Source organism: Anabrus simplex, chromosome 1 (genome assembly GCF_040414725.1).
Source record: "Anabrus simplex isolate iqAnaSimp1 chromosome 1, ASM4041472v1, whole genome shotgun sequence".
Taxonomy (NCBI): Eukaryota; Metazoa; Arthropoda; class Insecta; order Orthoptera; family Tettigoniidae; genus Anabrus; species Anabrus simplex.
The window spans coordinates 747,005,171-747,021,750 of NC_090265.1; the positions used below are offsets into that span (position 1 = coordinate 747,005,171).

A 16,580-nucleotide genomic window follows, 5' to 3' on the forward strand; every position below is an offset into this window, starting at 1 on the left:
GATATGGCTTGCAATAGTATCCAAAAAAGGTTCTTCCCACAGGCACCTTATGTTGTGTTGGTTGCCTCAAATTGTCCAATTATTGCTTTTGATGAGCTCATCAAAAGAAATGTGAACGAAGAGTACGAGAGATTGCCATTTTCTCAAATTTCCTCTCAAGGGGTAGGAAGAGTAAGGTAGTAATGAGAAACTGATATTTTAAAGTCTGCAATTAAGTTTATTATAAGACACTATATATAATTATTACAGAAATACTGTAACAATACTGTAACAATAAGCTAACAATGTGTTGACACTCAGTGTAACATGGAAACATTTTTAAGCATGTTTATTTAAAAGAAAAAAGCACATAAATGACAAACAACTACAATTTAATAAAACAGCTGATGACTCAGTATTTTCAGTTCTATGAAGAAGAGACATAATCCAATGTCATTAAGATACAAGTAAGAAGATCCCCATGGCACAACAGCCCCGGAGCCTACCAAGCGACCACTGCTTAACGCAAAGGCCTGCAGATTACGTGGTGTCATGTGGTCAGCATGATGAATCCTCTCAGCTGTTATTCTTGGCTTTCTAGACTGGGTAGGAGAAGATTTCCCCTCCCCTCAGATGAAAATGTTGTACCTTGTTTTGGTCAATGTCATACAATGACTAATGGGAGGTACAATACACTTATTTATTACCTTTGCTCCCATTTTTGCTTGTCCTGCATTCTTTGTCCACCACCAGTATTACTTTCTTCTTTGACACCTCTTCAACTGTTGATGCATTTTAAGAGATGCCAGGGTGGTAGGTATTACAATGGTAGCCAGCCACATGATAAAGCCTTCCAACAGCGCAGATCTCAGCCAGGTTTGAACTTGCTATGTTGACAATGACTAACCAACTCCACAACCAAGGTCAGCCTTTTCTTTCTTTTACCCGCTTTCCTTTTACTAGAGATGGCAAATGAGAGGGCACGTCTCAAGAACCTCAAAACTCTTTGATGTCTTGCTGAGAGGGACATCTCCATCTTCCATTCACAGCAAGCAGCACGGACGTATGTGCAAATGGGAGGAAATAGCAGCAAATGAGACCGGGCCTTTGATTTATGGAATGTAATTATTTTAGAACACATTTATGGCTACAAAACTCTCAGAAAATAAAGCATCATAATATTCCTTCCACTATCTCACCATCAGATAGCTCTTCAATTGTAATCATGTAGGCTGAGTGGACGTCGAACAAGCCCTTGGATACAGGTAAAAATCCCTGATCCAGCTGTGAATCGAACGTAGGACCTCCAGGTATGACACAGGCACGCTACCCCTACACCACGGGGTGGTCCCAGGTTTGATTCCCAGCCAGATCAGGGATTTTTACCTGAATCCGAGGGCTGGTTCGAGGTCCACTCAGCCTACATGATCACAATTGAGGAGCTATCTGATAGTGGCCTCGGTCTAGAAATCCAAGAATAACGACTGTAAGAATTTGTTGTGCAGGCCTTGGGGCTGAGCAGCGGTTGCTTGGTAGGCCATGGTCCTTTGGGGCTTTTGCACCCTGACGTTTAGTATTTTTAGTATGTAACACACTAATGACCTGAATGTTACCCAAAACATTAACACCATTTAACACAAATTTTCAAAACACAAACCCATGACTTTTTGCTCCCTTCGAGTTTGTGTTAACAAGGTTTTACTGTTGTGAAAAACAACATAAAGTAAAACATAATTCAGCAGAATAACAAGGCTTAATTTTTGTTCAATACTAAGTAATATTCTATTTCATTATTCTTGTTGCAAATGAGCAGTTAAGATGATGTGTTGGGAGATTCTTACCACATCAGGAATGGAACCCTCGATGACAACAACCAGCACTGTTCCTTCCTAATTTTCTGTGTTTGACAAATAGTTACTGCATTTATAGGACTTTACCTGTATTTCAGGGTGACATCCTAAACGCTTTTTTTTTGGTAGTTGCTTTACGTTGCACTGACACAGATATGTCTTACGGCGACAATGGGACAGGAAAGGGCTAGGAGTGGGAAGAAAGCGTCCATGGCCTTAATTACGGTACAGCCCCAGCATTTGCTTGGTGTGAAAATGGGAAACCACGGAAAACCATCTTCAGGGCTGTCGACAGTGGCGTTTGACCCACTATCTCCCAAATACTGGATACTGGTCGCACTTAAGCGACTGCAGCTATCGAGCTCGGTGACATCCTAAATGAACATTTGGTAAGTTAAATCAGACATCACACACAGCTGAGCAGATGTTCAGCCTCGCCTAGCACTGTCCAGTGGCTCCAGAGATGAGATAGATTGAACAACTGCATCAGACCAGTCCATAGGCAGAAAAAATAAATTATAGCATGTCGACAGGGCCTTTAAGTGCGATGATTTAATGTTAATAATGCAAGACTTTGCTACAAGTGTAGTATAGTTGCCATCGCTCTAGTGTTAATAAAATTATTTTAGCAATGCATGAAAGTATGAAATGTCATATGGCTTTCAGTGCTGGGATATCCCAGGACGGGTTCGGCTCGCCAGGTGCAGGTCTTTCTATTTGACGCCTGTATGCGACCTGCGCGTCATGATGAGGATGAAATGATGTTGAAGACACATACACCCAGCCCTCGTGCCAGTGGAATTAACCAATTAAGGTTAAAATCCCCGACCCAGCCGGGAATCGAACCCGGAACCCTCTGAACTGAAGACCAGTACGCTAACCGTTCATCCGAGTCGGACTGCATGAAAGTGTTTTAGTAAAATACAGCCTAAAAATTCATGTTTGCATTAAAACAATGGCACACACTGCTAGACATTTTCAAGGATCGAGTGCTAGATCAATGCATTTAAATCCTTATGCTAAAAGAACAACAGTTATATCAGACAGATGTTCAACTTTGCCATTTGTGTCCAGCATGCAGCCAGTCCAGTGGCTTCTTTACACCATCTCATAGGATACTGAACAATGTACAGCCTTGCTGACTTACCTGGAGAACAAGAGGCAGGACACGTACCTGAGGCCATACACCACTGGAAATATGGGACATGTAGGGGTGCTTTTTTGGGATCCTTGGATGAATTACAAGATGAATTTAGAGTAGAAAATCTGGACATCAATCTTGAAGTGGTAAGAATTCCTCTTGGGAATCTCAGAATCTCATTATTTTCTTGGTTCTTTTTTCCTTCCATGTATGTATTAGTGTAAATATCTATTGTCAAATAAGCATCATAAGTTACATAAATAAACTGCCTGAGATTCAGAGTGTCTGCAAACCTGTCTTACTGGGCGAGTTGGCCGTGCGGTTAGGAGCGCGCAGCTGTGAGCTCGCATTCGGGAGATAGTGGGTTCGAACCCCACTGTTGGCAGCCCTGAAAATGGCTTTCTGTGGTTTCCTATTTTCACACCAGGCAAATGCTGGGGCTGTACCTTAATTAAGACCACGGCCACTTCCTTCCCATTCCTAGGCCTTTCCTGTCCCATCGTCGCCATAAGACCTATCTGTGTTGGTGCGACGTAAAACAAATAGCAATAAAAACCCTGTTTAGGAGATACCACTTTGAGCATCCCCTTAAGGCCTCCTTGGATTCTACAGTGCTGACGAGTGTCAGTGCCGCAACTTGAATGTTGCTGCCGTACAGTCTTATGCGCACGGTAACACATTAATGCTTGAATGCTTTGAACATTTGCAATTAGGGTGTCCGTCTGGGAACGTAATTTTTGATATATTACAATATTTACAAACAAGTTCTTTGCCAGTCTTAATGCAGAATCAGTCTGGGCCCACATTTCATGTAGAAATGCACGTTTTATCGTTTATATTTAGAGGCGAAAAGTAATTGTTATATTTCTGCAGTAAGTATTATGCCTTTGCTGGGGAGAAAAGTGTGCTATGGGCTACATCAAGTTTGTTACTTCCACTGATCCGCCTGTCTGTCTCAGTCTCGACAATATGAAAGTGACCAAGGTATGAGCGATGTTAGTACGACTCCCTGTTATAAATGTCACTCAAAGGGTCCGTTTGGTGCATACATTTCAGCGGATTGACATGACACGGGAAGGTCATTTGCTAGAGGCTGCCTAAAACATCTTCAATACAAATCCCATCATGACTCAAAATGACACAAGCAGGGTCTCCTTTTTCCACTATCGTGAGCTGAAATCTTTTGGAGTCATCCTCACAAAAATTGAGGAATAGTTCTTCTGCTGCTAAGGGCCAGCTGGGCCAAGCTTCAGGCAACTTTAGGTAACAGTGTTTAGCTAAACCTGGAATTTCTAAAACTTCAACGGGAAGAAGCCGCACATCGGGGCTTAGCGAGGAATTGCCATAATCAATAAAGAACACTTCAATTCCATTTTCATTCAACGATAAAATCTCGGCCCTGTACCACAGCTCATCCTCGGGAAATAAGGCTGCACATATCGTACCCTTGGTAGGTTCAGGAACAGGATCGTACTTATCACACAATTGTAGTTTTGAAGCAATATCCCTCAGTAGAGGAATATCCTCGGTGAAGTGGACCCAAAATGATGTTGAGGATGTTATGTGGCAAATGGAGACTTCATAACTCTCCTTTGATTCCGATCCTGAACATTCTGATGTAAAAATTGTGTTTTCGGTCTTAGTTTGTGCTACCAAAGGCTCTAACTCTAATTTGATAATTCCATCAAGACTTCTAGGATAGATAATATCAGGCAGCATTACTTGGCAATACTTTGCTACAGGTGGCAGTTGAACAAGATCCGCCGGCAAGATTCGCAATTCACTGCTGAGAGATGAATTACCATAGTCAATGTAACGAACATGAACAAACTTTCTGGAAACTTTCAAAATACGAGCTCGATACCATAACTCGTTCTCTGGAAAGAGAGCCGCACATAGTTGCCCTTCCTCAATTGACTTGAGAGCAGGAAAGGATGCTGCTTCAGCTAACTTCTCACCTATTTCATCAAGTAAAGGTAAGTCGGCGTCATCCTGGATCCAGAACTCAGCCGGTGTAGTTACGTGCCATGTAAATGATTCACATTTTACAATGCACTTGTCGTCTGTCTTTACACCTACTTCCTCCTGCCCAGGAACAACCAACTGTATTGTCACTGGATCCCTACTATCCAACACTTCAATCTCAATTACCTGTTCATGATTGAGAGCAAGATTCTCCAGAAGGCTGACTACTTTACTATTTGCAAGATCTTCAGCTTTTAAAGAACACCTAACAGCAAAAAATGGTTTTTCCCTCTGTTCTTTGGGAAGTACTTTTAAGGAATGATGTGTAATATCAATTTCTTCAACATTTCCATAATCCACAAAGTGTACTTTAACAAGAGACGTACCAGACTCCATTATTAAAGCCCTGTACCAACGGCAGTCAAAAGGAAACTGTGCAACACAGAGCATGTTACTAGCAAAAGGTTTATCGAGATGTTCCAGACTGTCAACCGCATCATTTAAATTTTGCTGGAAATCAATTATGGCATCACACAGACTGGCAGGTTGAACATAAAAATCTGAAGGAGATTCGAAACATGACAAATGCACTGTAATCTTGCCTCTAGGTAACTGAACAGAGGAGTACGCCTCCTTCGCTACAGAAAGTCCGCTTTCTCTATCAGCTTCCAGTAAATTAACCAGCCAAGCTCCTGATCCAGAAAAGTCTTTTCTAAATGTGGCAGTGAACACTCTTTCTAACAGGGACTCATCGCACTTGACAGGAAGAGATGCACATAAAGATAACGCATGAGGGGTGAAGAAGGATGGGTCAAGTACCTTGACACTTTCAAAAGGTACTACATCACAATTACCATAGTCTATAAACAGAACTGAGACACCATTTTCACCGACTGACTTCACCCTAGCTCGGTACCAAGAATCGTCCTTAGTAAACCTAGCTGCACACAAGTCACCCTCTTGTGGGGTGTCCAGCACTTGGCCTGCAGCATCTATCTCGTAAAACTTATGCAGGAGGTCGAGGAGCGTGATCAGTTGCTGCTCGCTTGCCGTGGATTGTAGCCACACGTCCTGCGGCCCATCGACGTGGGACACTGACACACTTACAATGCGATTCTTTACGGGCATAGGACACACAGGTTCCACTACAAGCAAAGGAGAATTCAACATCTCCAGCTGTAAGCCATCCAGACTGAAAACTTGTACACCCAACCTGAAAACAGAAATGCACACCTTTCATCAGTAAGTTTGATCTAGAAAAATAGAAAGTGTCACATAAATACGACAGTAATAAACATCAAGGAGCAAGTGTAGGATAAGAAAAAATGAAGTCAAATTTCCCTTCGGAAAATCATGTCTCTCTGCTGTTATGTAACATCACATATTCTGTGATAATGCTTGCTACGTAACATCACATCACACATTCTGTACTGGACCCTGGACATATTCACTTTGAATAAAGCTGAAGTTTTGCCTTTGTCTTCTGCAGTTCAATACTTGTCTTTCCAATGCTGCAATGCTCAGGTTGTGTAACAACATCCACTGCTACAACTGTACTCCTGTGTGTCAGAACTAAACACAACTCTGAATTATTATCAGTGACAGGAAAAGTACAGAAAGAAAGTAACTACTGGGATCAATTACAGTCGCCTGACAAATATTGATTCCCATAGGGAACTTGAAATATTTGTCCTGAATGAATAAATTCATAATTCCAATATACAGGGTCGATTATTGGACATTACAAATTTTCCAGCTAACTAATTCTTGGTTGCCAGCGTTTTGCCCCTGTCTGCCAATTTTGACTCATCAGTTGGACTGTATTATATGCACCAGGTGTGCTACTTACCAATTTACCAACGATGGAGCTGAACGCTGGCAACCAAGAATGAGTTAGCTGAAAATTTTATAATGTCCAATAAGACCATTTATATTGTAATTGAGAAATATTTTAACCAGTTACATTTACTTGCACCAGAATGCACGTCTTCTTTCTCCCATGGGGCTGGAATGATACTGTATCGAAATTCAATACTCCAACTTGTAGTGATGATAGCAGAGACTGAAACAAACCGCTATTGGCTAAGAAAATCCAAAACTCTAGTGCAAGCGATATTACACGCAGTGGACCGATTACAGAAACGATGGGTAGTTTTAAGCCTTAGACAACGTCCACCTAAACAACGTCTGCATAAACAATGTCCGGTGTTTAACTGGACATCGTTTAAAGTTTCAATATTGGTTCAAAAATGGAGACAGAAGTATCTTTCATGTAACTCTTTGCTTGTCGCAACCAATAAAATTCGTCGCTGCACGCACCGAATGCTCGTCAGCTGCTGTTTTCCTACACATTACTCAAATATGGCTAAGCATGTGCATGACTTGCGCACAGATAAGAATATCGTTTTCTGTGGAAATTAAATCTCATAATATTATCGACAGGAGCCTCCATGACTTAGATGGCAGTGCTTCGGCCTCTCACCGCTGGATACCATGGTTCAATCCCGGTCCCTCCATGTGAGATTTGTGCTGGACAAAGCGGAGGCGGGACAGGTTTTTCTCTGGGTACTCCGGTTTTCCCTGTCTCTTTCATTCCAGCAACACTCTCCATTCTCATTTCATAGCATGTATCAGTCATTCATTTAATCACTTTGGGAGTGGCGACCCTATCATACTACTAGCGTATATATGATTCAATCATTACATCCCTGACCCGGTCAAAGACTGGAAAACAGGTTGTAGGTTTTTATCATATTCATTTTTCAATATTATCAACACTAAAGCAACATACCACCGCACGAGGAAATGTAGTTTTGATTATAGTGTTGTTACGGTGAGTGTAATGTAAATAGCTTCGCCAAAGGGAAGATGAAACAATAGTACTGTGTAACCGAATAGGTTGTACGGGCCATATAGATGTAGCTTGCATTCTGGAGATCATCGGCAGCCCTGAAGATTGTTTTCCATAGTTTCCCTATTTTTACACCAGGCAAATACTAGGGCTATTATTATGGCCACGGTTCTTCTTCCACAGTCCTCCTCTTTAAACAATAATCACCACCAGTTGCCTTTTCCAATCTCATAGTTGCCGAAAACTTATCTGAATAAGCATGATTATAAAAAAAACACATACAACCTACTTTTTAGTTATCACTATTATGTGTGCTTACTTGGCAGTAAATATAACATACGTGAATCCCTCCCGGTTGATGTATGTGACAGTCCTCTGATGATTGAGACACGTAATTCTGACGTGTATGTAGTCGAAGCAACCTATAATTCCATGGAAATTATTCAATGTATAATAAAATATATTGGTTGACAAGAATTGTAGTCAAGTTGACAGTTACCGGACTGCCCCTTTGTCAGTCTCAAGAAACAAGTCTCTTGAATACAAAATCTGATATTAACCTGTACCTCCTCGTACATCTCAAATAAATTGCTGTGATTTTGCAGCGGAAGACCCACAGAGAGGCTGTCGGACTAACCTTTCTTCCCAGAATCGTCTCAACATAATAATACAGATTATATGTTTCATAGTACATAACCTCTAATTGTGATTCACTCTTCACATTTGAGGTTAAACAGTGGTCTCGACAGTGAACATCGGTTTTAGACAGTGTCTAAGTGATAAATAACATCTCTGCAATGCGGCAGCCATACTTAGACATTGTTTAACCATAGACATCGTCTAAACACCGTTTCTGCAATCGGCCCAGTATGTTTAGAGCAATGGCAGGACACATTTATGAATAAGATTACAATTAAATTGACATGTAATAGTTTTTTATTCTCAAATAATAATAAATATCTGTTTTTGTCCCTAAAGTGAGAATAGTGGATGTTGATACACCCTGTATATTGCTTGAATCTTCCAAAATTACTTTTTCCACATTAAAAAAACAAAAGTGACTTCCAGCATTTGAAATCATTTGCCATTTATATGACAAAACAATGTGCTGTTAAAATTCTCATTGTGAAGCCTCGACCTGTTGGGTGAAATTTGGAAGTACTCGAGAGGTACTCCTGGTTGGGTTGTAGTAGAAGTGAAAAGTTACCTTCAACATCACTTCATTTTTTCATGTTTCTCCTTCAAAATACTGTAACAAGATCATGTGGTGGTAGATAGTGGTAGCTCCTACACCACATTCACTGCTGATGACGCTTATAAGCGTTCCTGACCACATGTTGCACAATGTGTGCTTGGCAGCTACGGCTATGTGATTGTACTTAGGAAACATAAAGCTGTTGGCTGGAGTACGCTGGTTCCAAGTGGCTCCAAGACCGAAGACAATGGAAGCATATGGAAGAGGCCTATATCCAGCAGTGGACTGAAATAGGCTAGAGAAGAAGAATAAGAAGCTTTATTTTTCATCCCTTAATGATGGTAGTACATATTGTTGAAAACGACAGCTATGGAACCAACACCAGGACATTCTGGAGTGAAAAGAAGGCGGGGCAACGATAAATTAACTGAAGCTGAGGTGCTTTGGAGAACAGTGAACTCGAGTTTAGTGGTGATGACTGGTTTTCTGAGAATTCGGACATTGGGGACAGTGATGGCAGCTTGGAAGCGAACCTCAGAAGAATGTTTGAAGATATCGCGGAGTCGGAAGATACGGGCGCTATTGATAACGAAGTCAATGAAAAACCAGTGGGGGCAGTAATAAATGAACCAGATAATGCTTGGAGTATGGAGCCACGTGACATGCAACATCATCTATCTATCTTCCATCTATATACAAAAATGGATGTATGTGTGTAAATGACATATGTCTTCCTAAACCACTGGAGCAATTTCAACCAAACATGGTATACTTATGACTTACTATCTGGAGATGAGCACTGTGGGGGTAAGCCATCCCTAGCACCCTTAGGAGTGGGGGTCAAGGGGGGTTAAGTATAAAAATAATCAAAAACAGTGTCAAATTAATACTTTTCAGGGTTGCTGAGATGAATAGCGACACTCTGGATGTCATTTAAGTCCAAGTTGAGCCCCAATCGGTAGGAGGGTGAGAGGAGGTGAAGAAAAGAAAATGTCCAAAGTGACTGAGATTGTGGATGTTTGTGTGTAGATTCCAGCATAGATGTTAACTAAATATTGTACAAATATCACCTACTATCTGAAAAAAATACTGTGGGAGGAGGACACCCCCTATAACTTCCAGTGGAGAGGTGTAATATAACTAAAAATGACCTATCTTAGTGTTGAATCTGTAGTTTTTGGGAGTGATTTCAACCAAACTCTGTACACTTATGACTTATGACTTTTCTATCATGAGACAAACTGTGGAGGTATGACAACACTAACACCCCTAGGTGTGTGGGTGGGAGGGGTTGAGGTGAAAAAATAATCGAAAATAGCGTTGAATCCATTCTATTTGGGGTCGCTGAGAAGAATAGTGACACTCCTCTTTTTTTTAATTCAGTAGGGGTGACATGTAAGAAAAAAAAAAAAAGAAAGTGCCTGATATTTTAATCGAATCCATAGTTTTCTGGGTCGCTGAGATGAAATGTGACACTCTGGATGCTGTTTAAGATAAAGTTCAGTCCCAATTGGAAGAAAAGAAAAGAAAATTCCCAAAGTGTCAGAGTTTATGGTTGTACAAAGATTGATCAAATATAAACAGGAATTTTGTTCCTGAACATCAACAGTTGGTACGACTGGCCCCGCGCTTCTGCTATACTTAGGTGGGACCGTTAGGCGTGGGGAGAGCGTGCTGATAGATATTTCCCACTGTTTCGTCAGTAACGCTCACAATGTCGGAGCAACAAGTGCACTCCTCCATTGCGCAACGCATAATTATAACATTTCTTGCTCATGAAGGAGTTACAGCGATGGAAATTTGCCAGAGATTGCCTGCACAGTTCGGTGATCAAATATTGTGAAGGACGTGTGTATTTGCCTGGTATAGAAAGTTCAAGGAAGGATGAGAACATGTGGAAAATCAGCAACACGATCACTGTCTTCGGACCAGCATTATAGACGAAAACATTTGTGCGGTTAAAGACATTATTTCGACCATCAACAGTATCAGAAATTGCAGAACAAGTTGGAATCAGTTACGGGAGCTGTCAAGCAATCATCACAAATGACCTACAGTTCCATAAAGTGTGTTCCAGATGGGTCCCTCGCCTTTTGACCGAAAATCTGAAGTTGAGACGTTTGGAGGTCTGTCAGAGTCTTACAGCAAGGTTTGCGGAGGAAGGTGATGCACTCGTGAGTCGGATTGTCACCTGAGACGAAACATGGATCCACCACTACACTCCCGAATCCAAACAACCCTGTAAGGAGTGGTGGAGGGAAGGGAAGGCAGCACCAGTGAAAGCCAAGACTCAACTGTCAGCTGGCAAGGTTCTTGCAATCGGTTTTTTAGATCAGCGAGGGATTTTGCTGATTGATTTTTTGCATGAGCGATGCACAATCACTGTTGCTTACTAGTGCGAGCTGTTGAACAAGGCGAGGGTTGCATATCGCCGCAAAAGACAAGACCAACTGATTCGACAGGTCAACCTCCTCCACGACAATGTACAGCCCCCATACTGCACCTCTGTCTCCAGGCTACAGGAAATGAACTGGACTACACTTGATCATCCTCCTTACAGCCCAGACTTATCGCCCTGTGGTTTCCATTTGTTCGGACCGCTTAAATAAGCTTCAGGAGGGCAACGATTTGAAGATGATGAGTGTGGAAGACTTCGTGTGCAACTGGCTGAACTACTCGCCACTCACGGAACTGAACTGTATTGTTCTCAGGCTGAGCTTAAACTGAACTGAGCCCTTTCTCGGCCGCTGCCTTGAGACCAAACATTCTAGAATAGTCCGGGAACTGGATAGATGTAGAAATCTCTCAAGACAAAAGGCTCCAGGTTTGGTGCTCTCATAATTTACATCCTGGTCTTGCACTGCCACTACAAGGGGCCGACTACCTCGTCCATGAGTGGTGCAGCTCAAGTGGAAGCAGACAGGTGATATGGATGACATCAGAAGCCACCCGCCCACTATTTCACAGGTGAAAACTGCTTCCTGTTTCAGAAGGGAAACATATCCTTCCTTCTAGCTACAAACATTCTACTGTATAAATCAAACTTACTGCTATGATTAACTTTCTGCTTGTCATCGCCCAGGCAAATATCATCTTGTACACCTGCAGAGATATACAGGATGGCCAAGATGTCCCTTTATATGTTATAGCATAGGGCTATAAAAACATTGTTATGCATAAAACAGGATTTTTTAAATTTCAGCATTTAATTTGAAAAAATAATGTCTGGTTGACATTAACATCGGTATGTTCGAAGCAGAGGTTGATGCGTCAACCATCCGTTGCAGCATGTGATGGGTGATCATTCTGGATGCCATGCCAACGCCATTTTTCAGTTGATAGTTGTTCAAGCATTGTCGTTTAGGAACGTCTTCTTTCATTATGCCCCATGGTACATTCTCCAGTGTGCTGAGGTCTGGGCTTCATGGAAGCCACAGCAACGGTGCTGGAAGGTCTCATGTTCCACTTGATTTCCTCATAAAGTGCAGATTGCTTTTTGCCCAAATAAAGGCTACGATAAATTGCACGCTCATTTTTTTATTATCTGCATGCGGGAAGTGTGCAAGCAGCATTTCGGAAGCATGCACACATTGCTCCAATTCACTCACTGTGGATGGCCAGAAACATGAAAGTTTCAAGACCTTCCGCATATGGTCTCGCGTAGTCGATCATGAGAGGCTTAATTCTGCAGACTGCTTATGGGTTGACTTTGCCAGCGATTCCGCCACAGCAGCACAAGTCGCAGACCTTTTGCTATGTGGCGGGAAATTGTTATCTCAACAATATGTAACAATAAATAATGTTAACACATTGCTGACCGTATGCTTGAGCTTGTCACATACCCTGTGGACCGGACATGTTTCTACTAAGCATACTAGGGTGCACTTGATTATAAAATGTACATAAATATTAAACCAGTCAAGATTTTATCTTTAAAGTTGGTATGAGTACTCATCAATGACCCTAGTAGTACTTCAACATATCTAAGATAAGCAAGCAAATGCGTGTTAATTCAACAACAGATCATCAATGTTTACATCGTTGTCGTCAGAGTCACTTGAATAAATAAGCACACTAGGTAAATTACGGCGTGTAGAGGCTTGAATATCACTTCCACATTCAGTTTCCACTAATTCATTATCACTATATTCATTTGAACGATCGTCGGCATATAATTCGTATCGTCGTCAGCTAACACCGTATTCCGCGGGCGCAACATCTTGTCGTTGACTGAACCGGCAGAAACAAAGTCGACATTTCGAAACTAAGTCAAAGAATAAAAGAGGCCGTAAATAAAAGGAAAGTGGCATATATACATCTACGATTTATTATACTCAATCTGCACGTTCGAAATAGTTCAATATATGGTCAAGAGATGTCACAGGAAGACCGAAAACAATGTCGTGAATAAAACCGAGATTTCTCGGGGCCCGTCACCTACCGCTGGTGAGCGTACTACGAGATTTCTCGGGGCGCGTCACCCATGTGTTAATTATAAATACTTATAATACATAGCTAACATGTAAATGGACTTCTCAGCTACCCTGTAGGTACTGTATAAACTGAACTGGAGGATATTTTGTCCAATAGAAATGGTTAGACTTACCACAAAAGAAAGCCCAGCATATGACTTCAGGCTTATGGCACGCAATCAAGTGAATAGAAATTGTATACCACCTCTAGTACCTGGCGGCCAACATTCTCGGAGTGCTAACCTCGGTGTCACACAGGCAAGATTGTTTTCTATAAGAAAGGTCATATGTATTTTCTTTGTTAATTCTAATGATTCTCGAGGAAAGCACACACGCCAAAGCACCAGGTGGAAACTAGAAATCTGAACAAATTTAATTTTGTTACCAATCTAGAAACTAAAGTCATTACAACTAATGCTATTTATTTTTCATGTTCCATATTTATAACAATGATCGAAAGAAGTACTGTATCTATATGTCCACCTATTCAATATTTATATAATTTAAGTCTTGTTATGCAAGAAATTATTGTATGGTATCTTAAGAAGCAAAAAGAGAGATCAAGTAAACACCAGATTTGTGAAGGATGAAGGTGGCATCATGTTGAAAAAAGCCAGAAGAAATAAGAAATAGATGGAGAGAGTATTTTCAGAAGTCGCTGAACATGAGAACTAATGACAGTCGTTCAATGGACCACCAGGAAAGGCAATTAGTTGAGGAAGAAATGGATAAAGAAATTACAATGAATGAAATTGAAATGGCAGTAAGAAAGATGAATAATGGAAAAACTGCTGGAATAGATGAAATTTCAGTGGAGATAATAAAGGCAGCTAGAGCTGTAGGCCTGCAGTTCTCAGGATTGTCTGGGAGAGTAAGGAGGTCCCTGAGGATTGGCAAAAAGGAATAATCGTCCCAATTTTCAAGGAAGGCGATAAGAAAGTATTGAAGAATTACAGGGGAATTACTCTGATACCCCATGTTGCTAAGACAATGGAGAGGATACTGGAAAGTAGGATAAGGTTGAGGGTTGAAAATCAGATACAGGAAAATCAATTTGGTTTCAGAAGTGGAAGGTCAACAGTAGAGCCAATTTTCATTACGAGACAACTAATGGAAAAGTATGGGAATGATATGGTGATGATATTCATTGACATTGAATAGGCATATGACAGTGTTCCCAGGACTAGAGTCTGGGACAGTCTGGTGCAAAAAGGAATTGGACAGGGGTTAATAAAAATGATCGTGGCAATGTACAAGGAATGTTGTAGTTGCATGCTAACACAAGTTGGTTCAAAATCACTAGTGGGCTGAGACAGGGAAATGTTCTACAGTAGAATTCCATTAGTCCGGCATCCAACAGTCTGGAATGCCTGATGGTCCAGCACCATTCCAGGATTTATGCTTTTTTTTTTTTTTACTTTTGTGACAGTTAAAAAGCGCACGGCGCAGTTCGAAACCACCCGGAAGTGTCCACTACGCGTCTGCTATTGTTAGACACAATCGGCATTGTTGGCTGTCACCACACACAGGTTCAGTTCATTGAAGAAACTGAAGAAATGGACAGTCTCAAGAACAAAAAGATATTCGATATATTTTATGTCACACTAAAATATTGTATAGTACATGTATGTAAACTGAGTGTGTAGAATGAAAATTTGGTGCTCCCTTAATTTTGAGCTAAAGATATTAAATTAATGATTCTGCTGATCAACATTTTACTGCAAAACGCCATGTTATAGCTGTTTTTGCTGTACGCCTTAGCCTATATCGTAGTAAGAGGTACCACCCGATAGTCTGGCATTTTCGGTAATTCGGCACCAGGCCAGTCCCGAACGTGCCGGACTATCGGACTTCTACTGCATCACTAATCCTGTTTACAATAGTAGTGGATGATGAAATGAGAACGGCAAAAGCAGCATATGGAGGAAGAGAGATGAACATGTTGTTATTTGCAGATGATATTGTGATTTGCGGAGAAGAGGAAATGAATGTTCAAGAGCAGCTGGATGTGGTGAATGGGAAGATCGAAGAATGTGGATTGAAAATAAGTGTAGAAAAGAGTAAAACCCTTGTTATTACTAGAGGGGAGAAAGAACAGAAAGGTCAGATTAAACTTGCAGAAAACCCCTCGAAGTAGTGGAGACGTTCAAATACCTGGGGAGTGAATTAATGGAGAATGTTCGACTGGATGCTGATTATTAGTAAGAGAATTCAAGCTGGAAGCTGTTTCTATCATAGTGTAAGAAACATGTTATGGAACAAAGATGTGCCAATGGAAGCAAAGGAAACTATCTACAAGATGTATTATGTACCCATAACAATTTATGGAGCAGACTTGGACAATGACAAAGAAGGATAAGATTCGAATACAGACAGCTGAAATGAAATTCTTGAGGAGTATGATACAGAAGAGTAGAAGAGAGAAAATGAGGAATGAGAAAATCCAGGAAGAAATTGGAGTGGAAAAAATGAATGATAGAATAGAGAAGAGCCAACTAAGATGGTATGGGCACATAAAGCGAATGAGTGATGAAAGCATGCCAAAACAGGTGATGGAAATGCAAATGCAAGGAAGAAGAGGCCGCGGACTACCATGATTAAGATGGAAAATTCAACGCAGTATTAGAGAAAGAAAGATAGACTGGGACACAGTGTTGGAGGAGGAGTGGTAGAAAGACTGAAGAAAGTGGAGAGGAACCATATTTGCCCCTACCTGGCTACAGATGGATAATGGGAAATGATGATTATGATGATGATGATGATGAATAATCTTTCATGAAGTATATTTTGGGCTTATGCCGTGTAATTAATTATAAACACACTAAACGTTTCAAAAGGAACCTTGCCTTTCTTCATCAGGAGACAACAGAGAAATGAAATGACGCATTAAAGATTGCTTGGAGAAAGCAACAAGGAACTTAAAATGGTGCCCCTAAGATGTAAAAGGGACGCCATTTTAGCCCCAGGCTAGAGACAACGAATGGCAACAGTAAAGCATCATTCTCTAATGGTTCTGATAACAGGTAGCCATGATTCACTGAGGTTGTAGCCTGTATCGCGGTTGAAATTATCTGGGTGTTTACGTATTTCAACTGCTTCCCTGATAATTCTTGGGCGATATTGCTTT

At 41.1% G+C, this 16,580-nt stretch overlaps 1 protein-coding gene across 1 annotated transcript in view; it reads right to left on the bottom strand.

Annotated features, from left to right (window-relative positions):
• Nucleotides 1-202: 202 nt before the first annotated feature.
• LOC136857482 (tudor domain-containing protein 1) overlaps nucleotides 203-16,580 on the bottom strand; it is a 305,315-nt gene continuing 288,937 nt past the window's right edge. Inside the window, exon 7 of the mRNA XM_067136158.2 lies at nucleotides 203-6,148. Within this exon, the coding sequence (XP_066992259.2) occupies nucleotides 4,057-6,148 (2,092 nt within the window). The 3' untranslated portion in view covers nucleotides 203-4,056. The remainder of the gene's footprint in view (nucleotides 6,149-16,580) is intronic.